General features: G+C 37.6%; 1 protein-coding gene and 1 long non-coding RNA gene across 2 annotated transcripts; both read left to right on the top strand.

Annotated features, from left to right (window-relative positions):
* The first annotated feature begins 1,261 nt into the window (after window positions 1-1,261).
* On the top strand, window positions 1,262-12,901 carry LOC133660770 (C-X-C chemokine receptor type 3-like). The gene is made up of 3 exons (XM_062064354.1): window positions 1,262-1,579; window positions 6,181-6,535; window positions 10,178-12,901. Exons 2-3 carry the CDS (start codon window positions 6,188-6,190, stop codon window positions 10,916-10,918), a joined length of 1,089 nt encoding a protein of 362 aa, XP_061920338.1. The 5' UTR covers window positions 1,262-1,579; window positions 6,181-6,187; the 3' UTR covers window positions 10,919-12,901.
* A 2,335-nt stretch (window positions 12,902-15,236) lies between these two features.
* LOC133660426 (uncharacterized) lies at window positions 15,237-23,636 on the top strand. The gene is made up of 3 exons (XR_009827818.1): window positions 15,237-15,797; window positions 23,126-23,176; window positions 23,516-23,636. It is a non-coding gene; the product is annotated as an uncharacterized LOC133660426 (long non-coding RNA).
* Window positions 23,637-25,207: the final 1,571 nt, after the last annotated feature.

Consider the following 25,207-nt stretch of genomic DNA (forward strand, 5'->3'; position numbering starts at 1 on the left):
GTATATGTGTAATAAAATACAATTTAAAAAAAATACACATTGTAACATAAAAAATGACAATGTATATCATAAAACACAGTATAACAACCCAACATAACACAATACAATATCATATACATACAAAGCATGATAAATGACAAAATATTCTATAAAGAATAGCAATACCAAAACAAAAAACAATATATAGTATTGTGCAGGACTGCGGACTGTCTTGGCTGAATGAGCAGGTATCGGACGCCTCGGTCCCCTGCGACGCGGCCGAGGGTGGCCTTGGTTGCTTTGTTGGGTCTGCTCCTATCTCTGGCCATGCTCCTCCCACCCCAGCAGACGATGGCTTGGAACACCGCAGAGGCCACCACAGTGTATATGTTTTAGGGTTTTTTTTGTTGCTGTTTTACTTTTGTGGCTGTGTGTAGAAGTGGTTAGTTGCATCAGCTCTGCTCTTTTAATGTCTCTAATGTCCTTTGTGTTCTTTTATGTTTCCCTCTTACACGCATGTTTATGTGTGCTATGGCTATGAGGTTTTTTCTCTTTCGCCTCAGTCTGGACTAGGCTTACACTGATTTTATTTTTCTCACCCGTTTACCTGTTTCTCACCATTTTTTGTAAGGGGTGCCGGAAGTTGGCAGACCCGTCAGCGATCCTGTTCTGTCTCCCTGTAATGTTTGTCTGATCTTTGATTGAGATTGATTGAGACTTTTATTAGTAGGTTGCACAGTGAAGTACATATTCCGTACAATTGACCACTAAATGGTAACACCCGAATAAGTTTTTAATAACTTGAATGGGATTGTGTTGAAAATCTTTAAATTCCCGTCGGGGATTATTAAAGTATTTCTGATTCTGATTCTGATTGTCAAGAAAATATTTTTAGAAGATAAATAGTGCCCTCTAGTGGACAACTTATTCTAGTGCGGCGCTTTGTTTCACCGCGCTTTGTTTACAAGTCAAGCCAGTGCTTCCATCCACCGGAATATACGAAATAGCTTTCAAGTTAAAACTCAATTTAACCATACCCTCTTGTAAAGACGATACAGCTAATATACAAAATGTTGATTTTAATGTTATAAGAGCTAATATACTTTAAATATAATTTTTCGAGTCACTTAACGTGGTTATTTCGTAAGTTTAGGTCGATTGGATTTTATTTTGAAAAGCATATATCCGCCTTGTCAATGCAGTGACGTGATATGGCATTGCGGCGCAGGCACCGTGCGGTCGAGGTGACATTTGTTGACTAAAATGAGTTATTATTATTTATTCGTCATTTTAATGCCGTTGTAACAGATTTGAATCGAGGCGCGTCAGTCAAAAGTGGGACCAGTGATAATTCCTGTTGTAGTTTGTATTTGTCGTGTGTTTGTTTTGATTGTTTGTGTCACCGCGCGGATTCACACAGCAAAACACTATCCGCTTTCAAACTGGTTTCGTTTTCCTTCTGGGTTGAAACAGCTGCCAAAAACGACAAGTTAAAACTGTTGCGTTTGAACGAACGGCGGGGAGAAGAAGGAAGAAGACATTTTCCTGTTTTTCAATTTTCCCCCAAGCCTCGCTGCACGTTGACATTCTATCATAGCAGGTAAGCATGCTTTTGTTTGGGGACACTATAAATATACACATTATTTACTTGTCACTCGCTCTAAACATATGGATCACATGACTTTTTGGGGGTAAAAAAGGATAAAAAAGGAACAAAAACATGGGTCAAGCACATGTTATGTGCTATAATGTAATATAAATATGTCAATTTATACAGTACACACCTCATTCAATGCGTTTTCTTTATTTTCATGACTATTTACATTGTAGATTGTCACTGAAGGCATCACAACTATGAATGAACACATGTGGAGTTATGTACTTAACAAAAAAAAGGTAAAATAACTGAAAACGTGTTTTATATTCGAGTTTCTTCAAAATAGCCACCCTTTGCTCTGATTACTGCTTTGCACACTCTTGGCATTCTCTCGATGAGCTTCAAGCACACCTGGGAAATGAAAACAACTTCAGGTGACTAAAAACAAAAGAAGAGAAATATAACCTCAAAGAAAAATGTAATTTAAAACATTTGTATACATACATATACGTATATATACATGTATATATATATATACATATATATATATATATATATATATATATATATATATATATATATATATGTATATATATATATGTATATGTATGTATATATATATATATATATATATATATATATATATATATATATATATATATATATATATATATATATATATATATATATATATATATATATGTATGTATGTATGCATATATGTGTATGTATGTATGCATATATGTGTATGTATATATATATATATATATATATATATATATATATATATATATATATATATATATATGTATGTATGTATGCATATATGTGTATGTATGTATGCATATATGTGTATGTATATATATATATATATATATATATATATATATATATATATATATATATATATATACATACATGTGTATGCATGTATGTGTATATATATATACACATGTGTAAATATATATATATACACACACACATTATATTTATATATATATGTATATATATATATATATATTATATATGTATATATATATATATAATGTGTGTATGTATATATATATATATATATATACACATGTATAAATATACACACACATTATATTTATATATATATTATATATATATGTGTATATGTATATATATATATTACACATGGATATGTATATATGTATACATATATGTATGTATATATAAATATATATATGTGTATATTTGTATCTATGTGTGTATGTATATAATTATATACAGTATATATGTAGTATATGTATACATATATACGTATATATACATTTATATACAGGGACGGTGTGGCGAAGTTGGTAGAGTGGCCGTGCCAGCAATCGGAGGGTTGCTGGTGACTGGGGTTCAATCCCCACCTTCTACCATCCTAGTCACGTCCGTTGTGTCCTTGGGCAAGACACTTCACCCTTGCTCCTGATGGCTGCTGGTTAGCGCCTTGCATGGCAGCTCCCGCCATCAGTGTATGAATGTGTGTGTGAATGGGTGAATGTGGAAATACTGTCAAAGCGCTTTGAGTACCTTGAAGGTAGAAAAGCGCTATACAAGTATAACCCATTTATCATTTATCTCTAAGGGAGAGCCCCGCCACCCGACGGAGGAAACTCATTTCGGCCGCTTGTACCCGTGATCTTGTCCTTTCGGTCATAACCCAAAGCTCATGACCATAGGTGAGGATGGGAACGTAGATCGACCGGTAAATTGAGAGCTTTGCCTTCCGGCTCAGCTCCTTCATATATATATATATATATATATATATATATATATATATATATATATATATATATATATATATATATATATATATATATATATATATATATATATATATATATATGTGTGTATATATATGTGTATACTGTATATAGATAGATGTATACATACATATATAGATGTGTGTGTGTATATATACCATGTATATATATATATATATATATACGTGTACATATATGTATACATCTATATATGTATATATATACATATATATATATATATATATATACACATATATATATATATATATATATATATATATATATATATATATATATATATATATATATATATATATATATATATATATATACGTGTACATATATGTATACATCTATATATGTATATATATACATATATATATATATATATATATATATATATATATATATATATATATATATATATATATATATATATATATATATATACATATAGACGTACACATATATACGTATATATATAGATGTGTATATATATATGTGTGTGTGTATATATGTATGTATTATATATAATATATTTTATTTTTTACTAAAATAGGGACTTTTTTGAGCCTACAACCAATTATTCATTTTTACATGGATTCTTATGGGGAACACTGCTTCACGATACAAACTTTCCGGTTCCATGTTCAAGAACCCTTTGATCGAAATATTGAGGTTCCACTGTCCTTTAGTAGCTGCGCCCGCTAAATCTCTGGGAGACCAACAATGAATAGGCTGTCAACAGTAAAATGATGGACAGTAAATATTGACTCATTTTCATGGTTGTTAGCTTTGACTAATCATGGCAGCATTATATCAAATCAACAATGACAATGTAATAATAATGAAGGAAATAGATCAAATGGTATCGTTATCCGCAGATATCCAAATTCAAGTATAAGCATAGAATTAGAAGTGAAAAATGTGAATCGGAGCATCCCCAGTCAGAAGTTGTATTGTTTTTACATTTTACTCTGGTTTGGAAGCTTAAAGGCCTACTGAAATGATTTTTTTTTATCTAAACGGGAATAGCAGATCCATTCTATGTGTCATACTTGATCATTTCGCGATATTGCCATATTTTTGCTGAAAGGATTTAGTAGAGAAAATCGACGATAAAGTTCGCAACTTTTGCTCGCTGATAAAAAAAAAGCCTTGCCTGTAGCGGAAGTAGCGTGACGTCACAGGAGCTAGTATTCCTCACAATTCCCCGTTGTTTACAATGGAGCGAGAGAGATTCGGACCGAGAAAGTGATGATTATCCCATTAATTTGAGCGAGGATGAAAGATTCGTAGATGAGGAACGTTACAGTGAAGGACTTGAGAGGCAGTGATGGACGTATCTTTTTTCGCTCTGACCGTAACTTAGGTACAAGCTGGCTCATTGGATTCCACACTCTCTCCTTTTTCTATTGTGGATCACGGATTTGTATTTTAAACCACCTGGGATACTATATCCTCTTGAAAATGAGAGTCGAGAACGCGAAATGGACATTCAGTGCCTTTTATCTCCACGACAATACATCGGCGAAATGCTTTAGCTACGAGCTAACGTGATAGCATCTTGCTTTAACTGCATATAGAAACAAAAAAAATAAACCCCTGACTGGAAGGATAGATAGAAAATCAACAATACTATTAAACCGTGGACATGTAAATACACGGTTAATGCTTTCCAGCCTGGCGAAGGTTAACAATGCTGTGCTAACGACGCCATTGAAGCTAACTTAGCAACCGGACCGCACAGAGCTATGCTAAAAACATTAGCTCTCCACCTACGCCAGCCAGCCCTCATTTGCTCATCAACACCCGTGCTCACCTGCGTTCCAGCGATCGGCAGAAGGACGAAGGACTTCACCCGATGCGTTTGGCGGGCCGGAGACGTAGGAAGTCAAGGTGAGGTCGGCGGCTAGCGCGGCTAGCGCGGCTAGCGCTCCAACAAGTCCTCCTGGTTGTGTTGCTGTAGTCCGCTGCTAATACACCGATCCCACCTACAACTGTCTTCTTTGCAGCCTTCATTGTTCATTAAACAAATTGCAAAAGATGTCCAGAATACTGTGGAATTATGAAATGAAAACAGAGGTTTTTGTATAGGATTCTACGGGGTACCATAACTTCCGTTATACTGACTTCGTCACGCGCATACGTCATCATACCGCGACGTTTCAGCCGGATATTTCCCGGGAAATTTTAAATGTGACTTTATAAGTTAACCCGGCCGTATTGGCATGTGTTGCAATGTTAAGATGTCATCATTGATATATAAACTATCAGACTGCGTGGTCGGTAGTAGTGGCTTTCAGTAGGCCTTTAACATTATACCCTGGGGACAGTTTGACACTGGAACAGATGATTTCTATTTCTGTTGTTTTCTTTGGGCAAAATTAGTTGAACAAATCTGATTGCGTAAAATTTGAGCTACCCTCACGTAACGAGGTGAAAATATAAAAATAACATCGCCACGCAAGTCGTCACATGATGAATACGTCGTCCTTTTAGCCATGACAGTTGCATTTACATCATCTAGGTGGAAAAGCAGAAGAGCTTTCAGTTAGTGTTAATATGCAGGGTGGTTTTTGAAGTTCACATGTGTCAATGTGTGTGTGTGTGTGTGTTATGCTGGGGAACTTCTCCGTGAACCCACCGCGCCGTTGCTTCATCCGATGACGTTGCACCATGTGAGACCTCCCGCCTGTTTTCTTTAAAAAGCCTGGAAACTCTCAAGAATTGACTTCACACACTCAGAGGAGGGTTGAACTCTTGCAGCTGTTGTCTCCCAAACATTTTTGACAAAACATCAGCGGTGTCTCTCCACGTCTCCAGAACCAACATGGACGTCAATCTGGACGGCCTGTTCCGCCTGAACTCCAGCTACGACTACGGGGACGACTACGTGTACACGGACGACGACCTGGAGTCCCGAAGGGGCCAGGCGGTGTGGATCCCGCTGGTGTACTCTGTGGTTTTGGTCATCGGCCTGCTGGGGAACGGACTGCTGCTGGCGTTTCTGGCGCAGAAGAAGCGAGCTTGGAGGACGTCGGACACCTTCGTCCTCCACCTGAGCGTCGCAGACGTCCTGCTCCTGGTGACGCTGCCCCTGTGGGCCGCCCAGGCCTCGCAGAGCTGTGGATGGTGTGTGGGGCTCGCTCTCTGCAAGATCAGCGGGGTTCTTTTTAAGGTACGTTGCCAACAGATTGCATTATAAGCATGTGTGAATGGACAGACAGATGTCTGTGAATGGACAGACGTCTTAAAATGTTACTTTATGCAAGATCAGTGGAGTTCCTTTTAGTGTACGTTGTGAACAGATTATGCGTGTGTGATTGGACAAACGTCTTCAAATGTTACTTTATGCAAGATCGGTGGAGTTCTTTTTAAGGTACACTACCGTTCAAAAGTTTGGGGTCACCCAAACAATTTAGTGGAATAGCCTTCATTTCTAAGAACAAGAATAGACTGTCGAGTTTCAGATGAAAGTTCTCTTTTTCTGGCCATTTTGAGCGTTTAATTGACCCCACAAATGTGATGCTCCAGAAACTCAATCTGCTCAAAGGAAGGTCAGTTTTGTAGCTTCTGTAACGAGCTAAACTGTTTTCAGATGTGTGAACATGATTGCACAAGGGTTTTCTAATCATCAATTAGCCTTCTGAGCCAATGAGCAAACACATTGTACCATTAGAACACTGGAGTGATAGTTGCTGGAAATGGGCCTCTATACACCTATGTAGATATTGCACCAAAAAGCAGACATTTGCAGCTAGAATAGTCATTTACCACATTAGCAATGTATAGAGTGTATTTCTTTCAAATTAAGACTAGTTTAAAGTTATCTTCATTGAAAATAAGGACATTTTAATGTGACTCCAAACTTTTGAACAGTAGTGTATGTTGCGAACAGATTGCAATGTATGCGTGTGTGAATGGACAGACGGATGTGTGTGAATGGACAAACGTCTTAAAATGTTACTTCATGCAAGATCAGTGGAGTTCTTTTTAGGGTATGTTGCGAACAGATTACAATTTATGTGTGTGTATGTGCATGGACAGACAGATGTGTGTAAATGGACAAACGTCTTAAAATGTTACTTCACGCAAGATCAGTGGAGTTCTTTTTAGGGTATGTTGCGAACAGATTACAATTCATGTGTGTGTATGTGAATGGACAGACAGATGTGTGTAAATGGACAAACGTCTTAAAATGTTACTTTATGCAAGATCAGTGGAGTTCTTTTTGGGGTATGTTGCGAACAGATTACAATTCATGTGTGTGTATGTGAATGGACAGACAGATGTGTGTAAATGGACAAACGTCTTAAAATGTTACTTTATGCAAGATCAGTGGAGTTCTTTTTAGGGTATGTTGCAAACAGATTACAATTCATGTGTGTGTATGTGAATGGACAGACAGATGTGTGTAAATGGACAAACGTCTTAAAATGTTACTTTATGCAAGATCAGTGGAGTTCTTTTTAGGGTATGTTGCGAACAGATTACAATTCATGTGTGTGTATGTGAATGGACAGACAGATGTGTGTAACTGGACAAACGTCTTAAAATGTTACTTTATGCAAGATCAGTGGAGTTCTTTTTAGGGTATGTTGCGAACAGATTGAAATGTATGCGTGTGTGAATGGACAAACGTCTTAAAATGTTGCTTTATGCATATCAGTGGAATTCGTTTTAAGGGATGTTCCGAACAGATTGAAATGTATGCGTGTGTGAATGGACAGACGTCTTAAAATGTTACTTTATGCAAGATCAGTGGAGTTCTTTTTAAGGTATGTTGCGAACAGATTGCAATTTATGTGTGTGTGTGAATGGACAAACGTCTTAAAATGTTACTTTATGCAAGATCAGTAGAGTTCTTTTTAGTGTAGGTTGCGAACAGATTGCAATGTATGCGTGTGTGATTGGACAAACGTCTTAAAATGTTACTTTATGCAAGATCAGTGGAGTTCTTTTTAGGGTATGTTGCGAACAGATTACAATTCATGTGTGTGTATGTGAATGGACAGACAGGTGTGTGTAAATGGACAAACGTCTTAAAATGTTACTTTATGCAAGATCAGTGGAGTTCTTTTTAGGGTATGTTGCAAACAGATTACAATTCATGTGTGTGTATGTAAATGGACAGACAGATGTGTGTAAATGGACAAACGTCTTAAAATGTTACTTTATGCAAGATCAGTGGAGTTCTTTTTAGGGTATGTTGCGAACAGATTACAATTCATGTGTGTGTATGTGAATGGACAGACAGATGTGTGTAAATGGACAAACGTCTTAAAATGTTACTTTATGCAAGATCAGTGGAGTTCTTTTTAGGGTATGTTGCAAACAGATTACAATTTATGTGTGTGTATGTGAATGGACAGACAGATGTGTGTAAATGGACAAACGTCTTAAAATGTTACTTCATGCAAGATCAGTGGAGTTCTTTTTAGGGTATGTTGCAAACAGATTACAATTCATGTGTGTGTATGTGAATGGACAGACAGATGTGTGTAAATGGACAAACGTCTTAAAATGTTACTTTATGCAAGATCAGTGGAGTTCTTTTTGGGGTATGTTGCGAACAGATTACAATTCATGTGTGTGTATGTGAATGGACAGACAGATGTGTGTAAATGGACAAACGTCTTAAAATGTTACTTTATGCAAGATCAGTGGAGTTCTTTTTAGGGTATGTTGCAAACAGATTGAAATGTATGCGTGTGTGAATGGACAGACAGATGTGTGTAACTGGACAAACGTCTTAAAATGTTACTTTATGCAAGATCAGTGGAGTTCTTTTTAGGGTATGTTGCGAACAGATTGAAATGTATGCGTGTGTGAATGGACAAACGTCTTAAAATGTTACTTTATGCATATCAGTGGAATTCGTTTTAAGGGATGTTCCGAACAGATCGAAATGTATGCGTGTGTGAATGGACAGACGTCTTAAAATGTTACTTTATGCAAGATCAGTGGAGTTCTTTTTAAGGTATGTTGCGAACAGATTGCAATTTATGTGTGTGTGTGAATGGACAAACGTCTTAAAATGTTACTTTATGCAAGATCAGTAGAGTTCTTTTTAGTGTAGGTTGCGAACAGATTGCAATGTATGCGTGTGTGATTGGACAAACGTCTTAAAATGTTACTTTATGCAAGATCAGTGGAGTTCTTTTTAGGGTATGTTGCGAACAGATTACAATTCATGTGTGTGTATGTGAATGGACAGACAGATGTGTGTAAATGGACAAACGTCTTAAAATGTTACTTTATGCAAGATCAGTGGAGTTCTTTTTAAGGTAGATTGCGACCAGATTGCTGTGTGTGTGTGTGTGTGTGTGTGTGTGTGTGTGTGTGTGTGTGTGTGTGTGTGTGTGTGTGTGTGTGTGTGTGTGTGTGTGTGTGTGTGTGTGTGTGTGTGTGTGTGTGTGTGTGTGTGTGTGTGTGTGTGTGTGTGTGTGTGTGTGTGTGTGAACAAATGTCTTAAAATGTAATTTTACCCTCTCCAAGATCAGTGGAGTTCTTCTTAAGGTCTGTAGCTAACAGATTAGACTGACTTGCATCATGTGTGCGTGAATGGACAAACATCTTCCAATGTTGCGGTTTTAAAACTGTGTACCTGTACCTAACAGAGGTCCAGCAAAGGACAAATGTGAACATTCTATTTATGTGTGAATGGAATCCTAAAGAACATTCTTGTCTACTGCAGTAGAAATATTTCCCCAAACAGGGAGTGAAAGTGAAAGTTCCATGCATTTCTGGGAAGGGGCACCAGAAGGGGTGAAACGAAAGCGAAAGTGTTTTGTAAATGTTTTTCTTTTACTTTTTCTAGCTCAACTTCTTCTGCGGGGTTTTCCTCCTGGCCGCCATCTGCTTGGACCGCTACCTGTTTTGGGTCCACGCCAAGCCGCTGTTTTCCCACAAGAAGCCCAGGATGACTCATCTCAGCTGCGCGTGTGCCTGGGTCTTCTCCCTGCTCCTCACCCTCCCCGACTGGCTCTACCTGACGCTGGAGCCCCATCCTTGGAAGGAGGAGTGGACCCGGTGCGTTCCCAGCTTCTACCCCGCCGACACGCGGCTGGCGTCACGCCTCCCTCAACACCTGTTCGGCGCCGCCGCCGCCGTCGTCGTCGGCTGCTCGTGTCTGCTGCCGTGGCTCCTGCGCCCGCCAAGGAGCCTCCGGAACCAGCGGGCCGCTATCATCACCCTCGTCCTCGCGGGCGTGTTCTCCTTCTGCTGGGTGCCGTACAACGTCGCTCTGGCGGTGGACACCTTCGGCGGCGCCAAGAAAACCTCATCCGCCACGAAAACCTCCCTGATGGCCACGGCGGCGTTGGGCTGCGTCCACGCCTGCCTCAGGCCGCTGCTCTACTTCGGCGTGAGCGCGAGTTTCAGGACGTGGACGCTGGCGGCGCTGAGTTGCGCAAAAGTTGAACCCGAGGGGTCGGTGTGGGGGCTGGGTGTTGGCGAGGACGCCGTGCCTGAGCGGAACCCGGAGGAGGAGGAGGAGCTAAAACAGGTGGCCAATGGGGAGCAGCAAGAGCAGTCAAAAGTGTCCTCATGTGACTCATAGCTGGATTGATTGAGTTGAACGTGTCAACAAGGGATGTTTGTGTCATGCACGACGAGGAATGGGTATTTATAGAAAATGACTTATATTGCCACTGTTATTTATTTAACCGCCATTTTTGTTACATTTCTTTTAATGGCTTCATTTGAACTGTTGTAGTTGCTGCTGTGTAACAAAGAAGGTCATTGTCATACTCTAATATCCGCTACTTCGGTTTAAGAGCAGGCGAGTCAGTTTATTCTGAACATTTTCTGTGTTTATAACTGGGGATGTCCGATAATATCGGGCTGCCGATATTATCAGCCGATAAATGCTTTAAAATGTAATATCGGAAATTATCGGTATCGGTTTCATAATTATCGGTATCGGTTTCTAAAAGTAAAATGTGTGACGTTTTAAAACGCCACTGTGTACACGGACGTCGGGAGAGGTACATGCGTGCGTGCCATCCGAGTCACATAATATCTACCGGCTGTTATCATCACGAATTAATGCAAGGCATACTTGGTCAACAGCCATACAGGTCACACTGAGGGCGGCCGTATAAACAACTTTAACACTGTTACAAATATGCGCCACACTGTGAACCCACACCAAACAAGAATGACAAACACATTTCGGGAGAACATCCGCACCGTAACACAACATAAACACAACAGAACAAATACCCAGAATCCCTTGCAGTGCTAACTCCTCCGGGACGCTACAATATAAAAAAAAAAAAGCAACAATGAGAAAAAAAAATATAACAATCAAATAGGAATATAACAAGAGAAACTAGGCAGTAGTGACCACGTTATGAAAAAGTATTGCACTGTTTTTGTTTTGAGGCATGTTAAAAAAAAATAATGCACTTTGGTGACTTCAATAATAAATATGGCAGTGCCATGTTGGCATTTTTTTCCATAACTTGAGTTGATTTATTTTGGAAAACCTTGTTACATTGTTTAATGCATCCAGCGGGGCATCACAACAAAATGAGGCATAATAATGTGTTAATTCCACGACTGTATATATCGGTATCGGTTGATATCGGAATCGGTAATTAAGAGTTGGACAAAATCGGACATCGGCAAAAAAGCCATTATCAGACCCCTCTATTCATAACTGTACTGTAGTCTAGGTCCGAATTAATTAATGGCATTTAGTGTCAGAAGCCTGCGAAAACTGTAATTCCCAAACTTCACCACTAGGTAGAGCAGTTGTGGTATTTTGTTTAGTCTGATGTACAAACCCCAAACCACTGAAGTTGGCAGGTAAAATACAATAATTTGCAAACCCTTTTCAACTTATATTCAATTGAATAGACTGCAAAGACAATATATTTAACAATCGAACTTAAAAAAACTCAATTTTTTTTGCAAATATGAGCTCATTTTGGAATTTGATGCATGCAACATGTTTCAAAAAAGCTGGCACGAGTGGCAAAAAAGACTGAGAAAGTTGAGGAATGCTCATCAAACACTTATTTGGAGCATCCCACAGGTGAACAGGCTAATTGGGAACAGGTGGGTGCCATGATTGGGTATAAAAGCAGCTTCCATGAAATGCTCAGTCGTTCACAAACAAGGACGGGGCGAGGGTCACCACTTTGTCAACAAATGCGTGAGCAAATCGTCGAACAGTTTAAGAACAACATTTCTCAACCAGCTATTGCAAGGAATTTAGGGATTTCACCATTTACGGTTCGTAATATCATCAAAAGGTTCAGAGAATCTGGAGAAATCACTGCACGTTAGCGATGATATTACAAACCTTCGATCCCTCAGGCTGTACTGCATCAAAAAGCGACATCAGTGTGTAAAGGATATTACCACATGGGCTCAGGTACACTTCGGAAAACCGCTGACAGTAACTACAGTTTGTCGCTACATCTGTAAGTGCAAGTTAAAACTCTACTGTGCAAAGCGAAAGCCATTTATCAACAACACCCAGAAACGCCGCCGGCTTCGATGGGCCCGCGCTCATCTAAGATGGACTGATACAAAGTGGAAAAGTGTTCTGTGGTCTGACGAGTCCACATTTCAAATTGTTTTTGGAAACTGTGGACGCCGTGTCCTCCGGAACAAAGAGGAAAATAACCATCCGGATTGTTATAGGCGCAAAGTTGAAAAGCCAGCATGTGTGATGGTATGGGGGTGTATTAGTGCCCAAGACGTGGGTAACTTACACATCTGTGAAGGCACCATTAATGCTGGAAGGTACATACAGGTTTTGGAGCAACATATGTTGCCATCCAAGCAACGTTACCATGGACGCCCCTGCTTATTTCAGCAAGACAATGCCAAGCCACGTGTTACAACAGCGTGGCTTCATAGTAAAAGAGTGCGGGTACTAGACTGGCCTGTCTGTAGTCCAGACCTGTCTCCCATTGAAAATGTGTGGCGCATTATGAAGCCTAAAACACCACAATGCAGTCTATGAAAAGGATTTGCAAATCATTGTATTCTGTTTTTATTTACGAGTTACACAAGGTTCCAACGTCACTGGTTTTGGGTTTTGTAAATTCCGAAATTTACCACAAGGAACGGTATGTTGTAGTTTTTTTGATCGAATGTCCATCCGTTTTCTACCGCTTGTCCCTTTCGGGGTTGCGGATGTAATTCACAAATTTCACCACTAGGTAAAGTAATGGCGTTCTGTTCTTTTTATCGAATTCATATTTAGGACAAAAGGGTGTATGACTTATCGATAAACTATTATATTTTCAGACAATATTCGTCCGTTTTAAGGTAGCCAACTACACAAGTACAACAGTATTCACAAATAATTAACTGTATTGGTTCATTATTTGCACAATAGGTGAGGGCCGACATCCGGGCAACTGAGCTACATACGGGTTCTTCGAGCCATAGCAACCAGACTGGCGTTGAAAACAAACCGTTGCCATTACTCTTTAACCTGTCGACCTACGCTGGTTAAACCCGTCATTCTGCCTCCAAAATGCTGAAAAACTGTGTTGTTTTTGGTTGTGCTAACCACAACTGGAAACAGGGAAAACAAAGGTTGTATTTTGTTCTGTCAAAGCGCGATAAAAGCCCACAGAGACGAGACAAATGGCTCGCAGCTTTACACCGGGAAAACGAGGACGGTTCTCACTGGAGTCCCCCAAAGTCCCGGGTCGTGTGTTCGGATCACTTCGTTTCTGGTAAATATAAGGAACAAAAATCCACCTTCTTAACCACAACTTGGCTATACCGTCCGTGCTAATGTTGTACTTGTTGAATTTGTACCTTATAAGTTTCGACAGCTGAAGTTGTTGTTGTACAAAAATAACATGCGGTATACCAGGGGTCACCAACCTTTTTGAAACCAAGAGCTACTTCTTGGGTAGTGATTAATGCGAAGGGCTACCAGTTTGATACACACTTAAATAAATTGCCGGAAATAGCCAATTTGCTCAATTTACCTTTAATTATATTAATAATTAATGATATTTACACTTAATTGAACGGTTTAAAAGAGGAGAAAACATGAAAAAAATGACAATTAAATTTTGAAACATAGTTTATCTTCAATTTCGACTCTTTAAAATTCAAAATTCAACCGAAAAAAAAAGACAAAAACTAGCTGATTTGAATCTTTTTGAAAAAATTAAAAAAATAATTTATGGAACATCATTGGTAATTTTTCCTGATTAAGATTAATTTTAGAATTTTGATGGCATGTTTTAAATAGGTTAAAATCCAATCTACACTTTGTTAGAATATAAAACAAATTGGACCAAGCTATATTTCTAACAAAGACAAATCATTATTTCTTATAGATTTTCTGGAACAAAAATTTAAAAAAAAAATTCAAAAGGCTTTGAAATAAGATTTAAATTTGATTCTACAGATTTTCTAGATTTGCCAGAATTTTTTTTTGGAATTTTAATCATAATAAGTTTGAAGAAATATTTTACAAATATTCTTCGTCGAAAAAACAGAAGCTAAAATGAAGAATTAAATTAAAATTGATTTATTATTCTTTACAATAAATTTTGTTTTACTTGAACATTGATTTAAATTGTCAGGAAAGAAGAGGAAGGAATTTAAAAGGTAAAAAGGTATATGTGTTTAAAAATCCTAAAATCATTTTTAAGGTTGTATTTTTTCTCTAAAATTGTCTTTCTAAAAGTTATAAGAAGCAAAGTAAAAAAAATGTATGAATTTATTTAAACAAGTGAAGACCAAGTCTTTAAAATATTTTCTTGGATTTTCAAATTCTATTTGAGTTTTGTCTCTCTTAGATTTAAAAATGTCAGGCAAAGCGAGACCAGCTTGCTAGTAAATAAATACAATTTAAAAAATAGAGGCAGCTCACTGGTAAGTGCTGCTATTTGAGCTATTTTTAGAACAGGCCAGCGGGCTACTCATCTGGTCCTTACGGGCTACCTGGTGCCCGCGGGCACCACGTTGGTGACCCCAGCGGTATATACTATATAGTCTATAGCCTGTATAGGCTATTTTCGAAAACCGGTTTCGTTTAAATTTGCACTTAACAGTTGGGTTTTTAAAAACCAATAAACCCTATAATTTTCATGTTGCCATTTAATCAACTACAGAACATTTTAACTCGTATCTTAACCTAGCCTCACTGGAAAGACTATTTACATAATCATACGCCATTTAGAACAGTTTAAAATGCCGTTAAACCTCGTTAAATGCTTTTTCTGTCAATGCTGTGTTCGCTGTGAGCTGGTTTGTTTTCAACGAATTCAATATGGCGACCGGTTGCTAGGGAATTGGTAGGCGGAAGTGACGTAGGTCCGCCCTCACTACCACTTGCGGGGGGGTCGGGGGGCTCTTGTTACAAAGCGGTAGCCCTTCTGGCGCTGATCCAGTTATCCAGCCCACCTAAGTAGTTAAGCAATGGCAAAGACGTGGAGTGGGATTGGAGGGTATGTATGCGTATGTGCAATCAATGGTGTGTGTGTGTGTTATGTTTGTAGCCCTGGAGTCGCTCTGCAGGCTCGGCAAACAGAATTCAACTCCCAGCTGCGTCTGTTGCGTCTTCGCAGCTCTGTCCTTAGGGCAGGGGTCGGCAACCCAAAATGTTGAAAGAGCCATATTGGACCAAAAATACAAAAACAAGGAGCCGCAAAAAAATTAAAAGCCATATTACATGTGTCATGAGATATACATTGAATTAAGAGGACTTAAAGGAAACTAAATGACCTCAAATATAGCTACAAATGAGGCATAATGATGCAATATGTACATAGAGCTAGCCTAAATAGCATGTTAGCATCGATTAGCTTGCAGTCATGCAGTGACCAAATATGTCCTATTAGCACTCCACACAAGTCAATAACATCAAAACTCACCTTTGTGCATTCACGCACAACGTTAAAAGTGTGGTGGACAAAATGAGACAGAAAAAGAAGTGGCACAAAACACGTCCTAGAAAGTCGGAGAAAGTTATACATGTAAACAAACTATACGGTGAGTTCATGACCGCCAAAATTAGTAGGACAAAACGGCGCTCGCCAAATACTCGAATCAGTGAAGCATGTTTAATATAAACAGTGTGATTTATAACAATTAGGGAGGTTTGTGTCATGTTTGTCCTCCTACAGAAACCATACTAAAACAAAAAAAATAGATTTTGTTCCCCTCATCTTTTTCCATTCTTTATACATTTTTGAAAAATCTCCAGAGAGCCACTCGGGCGGCGCTAAAGTGCCGCATGCGGCTCGCCGACCCCCGTTTTAGGGGAATCTCGAAGGAACAACCTTGGGACCCATAACCTCCCTGCTTGGCACTCAGCAACAAAGGGTTGGAGTTGGGGGTTAAATCACCAAAATGATTCCCGGGCGCGGCGCCGCTGCTGCCCACTGCTCCCCAAGGGGATGGGACAAATGCAGAGGACACATTTCACCACATCTAGTGTGTGTGTGACAATCATTGGTACTTTAATCTTAATCTTAATCTTTACCAGGTCGCTTGCAGCCAGGGAAAACAATCCGGATTAGAACGTTTGTGTTTGATCGAGCGAAAACAACATTTTCATCCAAATTGTCCAATTTTCGTCCTCAAATTCATCATACTTTGCCCGTGCAGAGCAGACGGCGTCTCCAAGATGTTGTCCCAGTTTCTTCCATCCACAACCATCCAACCATATATGTTGTATTGACCTGAATGTAAGACAGCTCCTTAGAACAAAGGGCAGTTTGTCCTATACTGGTGTCGACATTACTCAGTGGTCTAGTGGTTAGAGTGTCCGCACTGAGATGGGTAGGTTGTGAGTTCAAACCCCGGCCGAGTCATACCAAAGACTATAAAAATGGGACCCATTACCTCCCTGCTTGGCACTCCGCATCAAGGGTTGGAATTGGGGGTTAAATCACCAAAAAAATGATTCCCGGGCGTGGCCACCGCTGCTGCTCACTGCTCTCTCACCTCCCAGGGGGTGAACGAGGGCGATGGGTCAAATGCAGAGGATAATTTCGGGGGGAAAGTATCTCAAAAGTGGTTAAGCGAGTAAGCAAACAACGGAGGAGGAGTTACGATGCTAAAATGAAGACAATGCCGATCAATCAAACTGCCGAAACACAGAAGAAATATTATGTTTGTGTTTAAGCTTACTTTTTTAAAAACCGGTCCTGGAAAAGAGGAGTCGCTTTATATTAAGGGTCATCTTGTATGATCTGTTCGTCCATCCCATCATACCTGTCAATCCTGCTGTGTCATATTAGGCCCTACTTTTCATCGGACCTGCTTGAAATGACCAACAAATCCCTTTTTGTTTCTGGCTTGTAAGGTTTGGTGTATCCAAGCAGCCGTGTTCTATTAGTGGAAGTAACATTTCCCACACTAAATGCCAGGATTGTTCTGGAAAGCGTGATTCTGGCAGCGTGACCGTGTTTCCACGCATGGATTAATCACCTTGGAAGTGGAGTCTCGTAACTCCGCTGGGATTCTTGGGACTGTGCTGACTTTAAGCAGTGGTTCATAGCATTATTATTCAGATCTGTACCCCCAGTGAATGTGGTAGCGTATTGAAATGATGCAAAGGTGAACCATGAATATTTTGAGTGTGTTACAGTTTTACCAGCTACGTATCACTTGACTGTTATCAAGATAAAGGCTGTAAGTCCTTATCAGTGTTATTGTTCTTAAATCATAATGTTGTCCGTGGTAAAACTTCAAAGATAAACCAAGTAATCCGGTCGTCTCCATAAAGCAATAACAACATGCATGTTTTAGTGCAGTGGTTCTAATGCTAGGTTCACACCAACGGCGCTTTAAAGCGGCATGCAAAGCGGCGTTAAAGCGTAACAAAGCCTGATTAAAGCCTGAGGGTCGTAATGGATCGTGGGAAAGCTTGTAGTAAAGCGGGACATGCGGCAAGTTCGCCAAAATTTTTTAAACGGTTTAAAAAAATTTGGCGCTCTGTCAAGGATGGAATAAAGCGTATCAAAGCCTGACAAAGCTCAGAAAAGCTTGACTCAAAGCGTAGGAAAGCTTAACAGATCTTGGTTCAAAGCGCGGACCCCAGTCTACAACTACAAATAGGAAGTGACTGTGATATTGACTAGTGACATTGAATATAAAAAATAAAAGAAATGCCTTTTATTATTGTCAACTTGCATAAGAAATGAAAGATAGATATTTATTAAGATGACAAAGAAATAAAAGAAATGAAGATATAATGAATAATATACATAATATAACGGAAAAAAAAGACAAATTGAAAAAATAAATGAATATAAAACATAATAAATAATAAACAAAAAATAACGAAAAAAGAAGAGAAATTGAAAAAATAAATGAATATAGAACATAATAAATAATAAACATAATATAACGAAAAAAAAGAGAAGTTGAAAAAATAAATGAATATAAAAAATGTGTGGAAAACAGTATACTGAGTTTTTCACTTTTTTTTTTTACTTGTTTATCATATTTCTCTTTTTTATTACATTATGTGTTTTATCCTGTATATAATAAAACAAAAAGAGAAATCAAATAAATAGATAAATCTAAAAAAATGTGGGAAAAACTTAGTATACTGAGTTTTTCACTTTTTTTTTTTACTTGTTTGTTTATCATATTTCTCTTTTTTATTACATTGTGTTTTATCCTGTATATAATAAAACAAAAAGAGAAATCAAATAAATAGATAAATCTAAAAAAATGTGGGGAAAACTTAGTATACTGAGTTTTTCCACTTTTTTTTAACTTATTTGTTTATCATATTTCTCTTTTTTATTATATTATGTGTGCGCACGCAATTTATTCATCAAATTCACAAAATAATAATCACAGCATCTTCCAAATTGCACATAATTACATAACAAAATCACATTTCAAAGTCATTATTACAAATTAATGTTCATAATGTTCATGACACATTAATTCCAATGCACAACAGAGCTTGATAATCGTGTCAGAGCCTGATTTAAAGCGTCAGGATCGCATCAAAGCATAATAAAGTTCAATAAAGCCTAATAAAATGTATCAAAGCGTGATTTAAAGCGTATCAAAGCGGCATCAAATCGTGAGGAACGGTAATTCGTCCCCCCAAAGCGGCAACTAATTCGTATCAGAGCGTATCAAAGCATAACATTACTTCGGAGATCGGGATATTCGTGGAAAAATTGACAAAAATGACGGCGCTTTGCGGCAAGCGCCGTTGGTGTGAACCAGGCATTAACCTGGGTTCGATCGAACCCTAGGGGTTGGGCGGAGGTAAAGAGTGAGTCGGCCTCAGGGGTTCGGCGGAGGTAAAGAGACATCCGACTTATCGTGTAAATAAAAACTTCTCCCTGTCAGCGTATTATGGATACCCCCAAACAAAGTTCCCTCTAATTTTCCATCTGATTTGCAGGTTTTTTTGATTGATTGATTGAAAAATTTACTAGCAGATTGCAAAGAAAGAGAATACACAGTACAGTTTACACACTACAGTACATATTCCGTACAATTGACCACTAAATGGTAACACCCCAATAAGTTTTTCAACTTGTTTAAGTCCACGTGAATCAATTTATGGTAATGTGTGTAAGGCAGGGGTGTCCAAACTTTTTCCACTTAGGGCCGCATTCTGAAAAATCAAAGCATTTTGATATTTTTTATTTTAAAAACCAATACAATGTATGTATAAAAAATATACATTTAGGCCTCCACTCAGGCTTGATCCCGGGGACCCCAAAGGGTTTTGGTCAAAAAAATATTAAAAATGTGTCATTATTCAGTATTATTATTTTAATTATTATTTAAGTTTTAAATCTCTAGATCAGTGGTTCTCCACCTTTTTTCAGTGATGTACCCCCCTGTGAACATTTTTTTTAATTCAAGTACCCCCTAATCAGAGGAAAGCATTTTTGGTTGAAAAAAAGAGATAAAGAAGTAAAATACAGCACTATGTCATCAGTTTCTGATTTATTAAATTGTATAACATTTGTTGTGGTCTTTCTTGAACTATTTGGAAAAAAGATATAAAAATAACTAAAAACTTGTTGAAAAATAAACAAGTGATTCAATTATAAATAAAGATTTCTACACATAGAAGTAATCATCAACTTAAAGTGCCCTCTTTGGGGATTGTAATAGAGATCCATCTGGATTCTTGAACTTAATTCTAAACATTTATCTTTAACATCAATATTTATGGAACATGTCCACAAAAAATCTAGCTGTCAACACTGAATATTGCATTGTTGCATTTCTTTTCACAGTTCTTTTTGACAGACATTTAAAAAAAAAATCTCACGTACCCCTTGGCATACCTTCAAGTACCCCCAGGGGTACGCGTACCCCCATTTGAGAACCACTGCTCTAGATCGGTCAATATAACTGTTTTAAAGATTTAAGTTGTATGCTCTTGTCAAAGAAAGCCCTGTTTTTTTATGTAAAAAATACAAAATATGCAATATTTTCACACAATAACATTTTTATGTGGAATATTTGAGATTATATAATAATTGGAGCCTTAAAAAGGTCAATAACTCAATAACTTTTTGAGCAATGACACTTAAAAACAAATCACACTAAAATTATTGGGGATCCAAATAATTATAGTGTTGAAAAATAAATTCTATTTTTTTTTTTACTGTTTACCTTTAACACAATAATCTCGAGTTTAACTTCAGCTCTATCCGTCAATTATACGTTTTATTGTTGTTTTTCGTTTGTTCGATTTAGGTCCTTTATAAAAAAAACAGCTCAGTTTTTCATATGGCAAGCACAAAATATGCAACATTTTCCCCCAAAATATCTCAGATGTGACGTAATTGGAGCCTTGAATAGGTCAATAATTCATAATGACATTAAAGAAAGAAACAGCCTGCATGGCAGCTTGGTGTTATTAGAGTATACATTAGGGATGATGTTTGATAAGGAATTATCGAGTTCCAGCCTATTATCGAATCCTCTTATCGAACCGATTCCTTATCGATTCTCTTATCGAGTCCAGATAGGTTGTTGTATATGGGAAAAAAACACAATATTTGGTTTAACAAAAGCTCACTTTTATTATATAATAAAAAAATTAAATCTAATAAATAAATAAATATTGACTGTTACCCACCTAAAAAAATTAAATAAAATAAATAAATATTGACTGTTGTTACCCAAAGAATATTAAGTGGGATTTTTCAGAGAAACAAATATATACAGTAACACAAAAACAAGCTGTCTCTGTGATCACTATAGGTGTATAAATAATAATATAGTGTTAAATAAAATCAGTCCCTTGGGCACAAAACTGGAAATAATACAGCTCTCCAAAAAGTGCACTTCTGCTGCTATTTGACATAACTGTTTGTTATGATGCTTTGACATTTTTGCACTTTATTTCTTTATTGAAAGAAAATTCTAAGAAGAGAAAAGTTGTTTGCAAATGTGGTTACAATGCTAAAAAATGAAAAGTTAAAGCTAAAAAAAGAAATACACTTTATTGAGTTAACATTATTTCTTTATGGGGAAAGATGTTATGAGCTAGAGAATACGGTATAACAACTACACTACCCAGCATGCAACGGGAGTTACGAGCATGCGCGGTCACCCCGAAAAGTGTTGCATGTTGCCACGCTGTGAAAGTAAACGTCAAGAACTCAGCCAACGCGCCTCGTCTGCATTATTTATAATTAGACAGACAACACATATACAGTGTGATTTTGTTTTGTTTACAAGGAAAGAAAAACAAAAATTAAAAAAGGGAGATATGTTGTATATATATGTATGTGCTGCAGTGTTGTATATATATGTATGTGCTGCGGTTGTTTTAAGAACGTTGCGACAGCTGCCGTAAAGGAGGTGCGTTGCTAGCCTGGTTGCTATGTTTCCGGTTGGTCGTAAAAGTGTTCGTCATGTGTTTTTACCCTGCTAAAATCTCTCAGTAAAGTTATTCGTTGGATTATACCTTTTGTTTCGAACTTTATTACACCTTGGAGCGCTTTTTCCCGTCCATTGTTTTCCTGCTTTCGCTATCTGCGCCTAATGACTGAGCTACGTGACGTCATTTCTTGTGATGTCCCACGGAGCATTTCTGGTCGGGACGGGATTCCACTCTTTTTCTTTACTATAGTGGTCTCGATAACGGGTACCGGTTCTCAAAAAGGGATTCGAGTCCGAGGACTCGGTTCTTTTCTTATCAAACAACCGGGAAAACCGGTTTCGAGTATCATCCCTAGTATACATTGCGACATTTTCTTGTTACATTTCACCCGTTTGCTCTTTTATACCACTTATAATGTTTTTAATTGTTTTCAATCGTATTTTTAAACTGTGCCGTGGGGCCGTTAAAAAATGGCCACAAATGGCCCCCGGGCCGCACTTTGGACACCCCTGGTGTAAGGTGTGTAATTTGTTGTGAGTTCATGCACTGTGTTGGTTTTGTTCTTTGAACAAGGTGATGTTCATGCACGCTTCATTTTGTGCACCAGTAAAAAAAACATACAACTTTTTCTTGAATTTGAAAAATACAGTATATTTATATATATATTTTTTTCACTAAATAAGGGTTCGGTGAATGCGCATATGAAACTGGTGGGGTTCGGTACTTCCAACAAGGTTAAGAACCACTGTTTTAGTGTATGCCCGCGAAGGGATTTCCCTCGGCAATTCCAGCAAGTCTTTTAAATTTCACTTTTGTTTCTACATGTTTTTTGGGACCGCACATTGCAAGTTGCCACTGACACGTTGTGATGTCATCTGTCTTGTGATGGTGAGTGGAACAGAAGATTAAAAAAACCCTTCTTGTGAACTCCCTGTCTGTTTGTAGAGACTTGCCCTACACCTTTACAGCACAACCAGACCAACCGGAATTTGTAAGGTGAGTTGTCAATGCAAGACATTCAGTCTGACTTTGACAAAGACGGTGGTGTCATACCTTCTCACTATTCAACTTCATGTGACTTTTAAATGATCCAACAGTAATCTGTGTCCTTAGGGCTTGTTTGTTTTCTTGCCATTAGCTCACTGTCCCTGTGATTCAGCTATTTATTTTCATCTTACTAGGTCATTTGTCCATGGGTGGCAGTATAACATTGGTTGTATAAGCACAGGTGTAGGGAATTAGAGGTATTAGGTGGGGGATCGTGCGTCTTTTGAGTTAGTTCCTCTTACCAGTGCAGTCGTGTTTGGTTTTGTAACATTTAATGTTATTAAACAGGAAGTTGACCCAACTACCGTCTGGACAATAACATTAAGATGTGTCACACCCAATGCCTGATTGAGTGAGGACAAGAGGACAGTCACCTACACAGGTGAAAACCTCCGTTACCTGGAAAAGGCAAGTAAGACGTCGGATCTTTTGGAAAAAGGAAACCTGGATTTATATATATATATATATATATATATATATATATATATATATATATATATATATATATATATATATATATATATATATATATATATATATATATATATATATATATATATATATATATATATATATATATACACACATATATATATATATACATATATATATATATACTACCGTTCAAACGTTTGGGGTCACCCAAACAATTTTGTGGAGTAGCCTTCATTTCTAAGAACAAGAATAGCCTGTCGAGTTTCAGATGAAAGTTCTCTTTTTCTGGCCATTTTGAGCGTTTAATTGACCCCACAAATGTGATGCTCCAGAAACTCAATCTGCTCAAAGGAAGGTCAGTTTTGTAGCTTCTGTAACGAGCTAAACTGTTTTCAGATGTGTGAACATGATTGCACAAGGGTTTTCTAATCATCAATTAGCCTTCTGAGCCAATGAGCAAACACATTGTACCATTAGAACACTGGAGTGATAGTTGCTGGAAATGGGCCTCTATACACCTATGTAGATATTGCACCAAAAACCAGACACTTGCAGCTAGAATAGTCATTTACCACATTAGCAATGTATAGAGTGTATTTCTTTAAAGTTAAGACTAGTTTAAAGTTATCTTCATTGAAAGGTACAGTGCTTTTCCTTCAAAAATAAGGACATTTCAATGTGACCCCAAACTTTTGAACGGTAGTGTATATATATATATATATATATATATATATATATATATATATATATATATATATATATATATATATATATATATATATATATATATATATATATATATATATATATATGTATATATACTGTATGTATGTGTATATATATGTGTATGTATAAATGCATGGATATGTGTATGTATAAATGTGTGTATAGATATACAGTCGTGGTAAAAAGTTGACATACACTTGTAAAGAACATATTGTCATGGCTGTTTTGAGTTTCCAATCATTTCTACAACTCTAATTGTTTTGATAGAGTGATTGGAGCACATACTTGTTTGTCACAAAAACATTCATGAAGTTTGGTGCTCTTATGAATTTATTATGGGTCTACTGAAAATATGAGCAAATGTGCTGGGTCAAAAGTATACATACAGCAATATTAATATTTGCTTACATGTCCCTTGGCAAGTTTCACTGCAATAAAGTTATTTTGGTAGCCATCCACAAGCTTCTGCTTGGATTTCTGACCACTCCTCTTGACAAAATTGGTGCAGTTCAGCTAAATGTGTTGGTTTTCTGACATGGACTTGTTTCTTCAGCATTGTCCACACGTTTAAGTCAGGACTTTGGGAAGGCCATTCTAAAACCTTCATTCTAGCCTGATGCCATTCCTTTGCCACTTTTGATGCGTGATTGGGGTCATTGTCTTGTTGCAACACCCAACTGCGCCCAAGACCCAACCTCCGGGCTGATGATTTTAGGTTGTCCTAAGGAATTTGGAGGCAATCTTCCTTTTTCATGATGTTGTTACACCTTTCCTGCTGTTCGGCTGCCATGCAGTCCATAGTCAAGGAGCACAGGGCAG

Source organism: Entelurus aequoreus, linkage group LG11, assembly GCF_033978785.1.
Source record: "Entelurus aequoreus isolate RoL-2023_Sb linkage group LG11, RoL_Eaeq_v1.1, whole genome shotgun sequence".
Classification (NCBI taxonomy): domain Eukaryota; kingdom Metazoa; phylum Chordata; class Actinopteri; order Syngnathiformes; family Syngnathidae; genus Entelurus; species Entelurus aequoreus.

Bases quoted from the DNA above. Each gene is read 5' to 3' on its own strand.
- LOC133660770 (XM_062064354.1), top strand. From the start codon at position 6,188: ATGGACGTCAATCTGGACGGCCTGTTCCGCCTGAACTCCAGCTACGAC. The intron at 6,536-10,177 runs GTACGTTGCCAA...TACTTTTTCTAG, and splicing joins TCAGCGGGGTTCTTTTTAAG to CTCAACTTCTTCTGCGGGGT.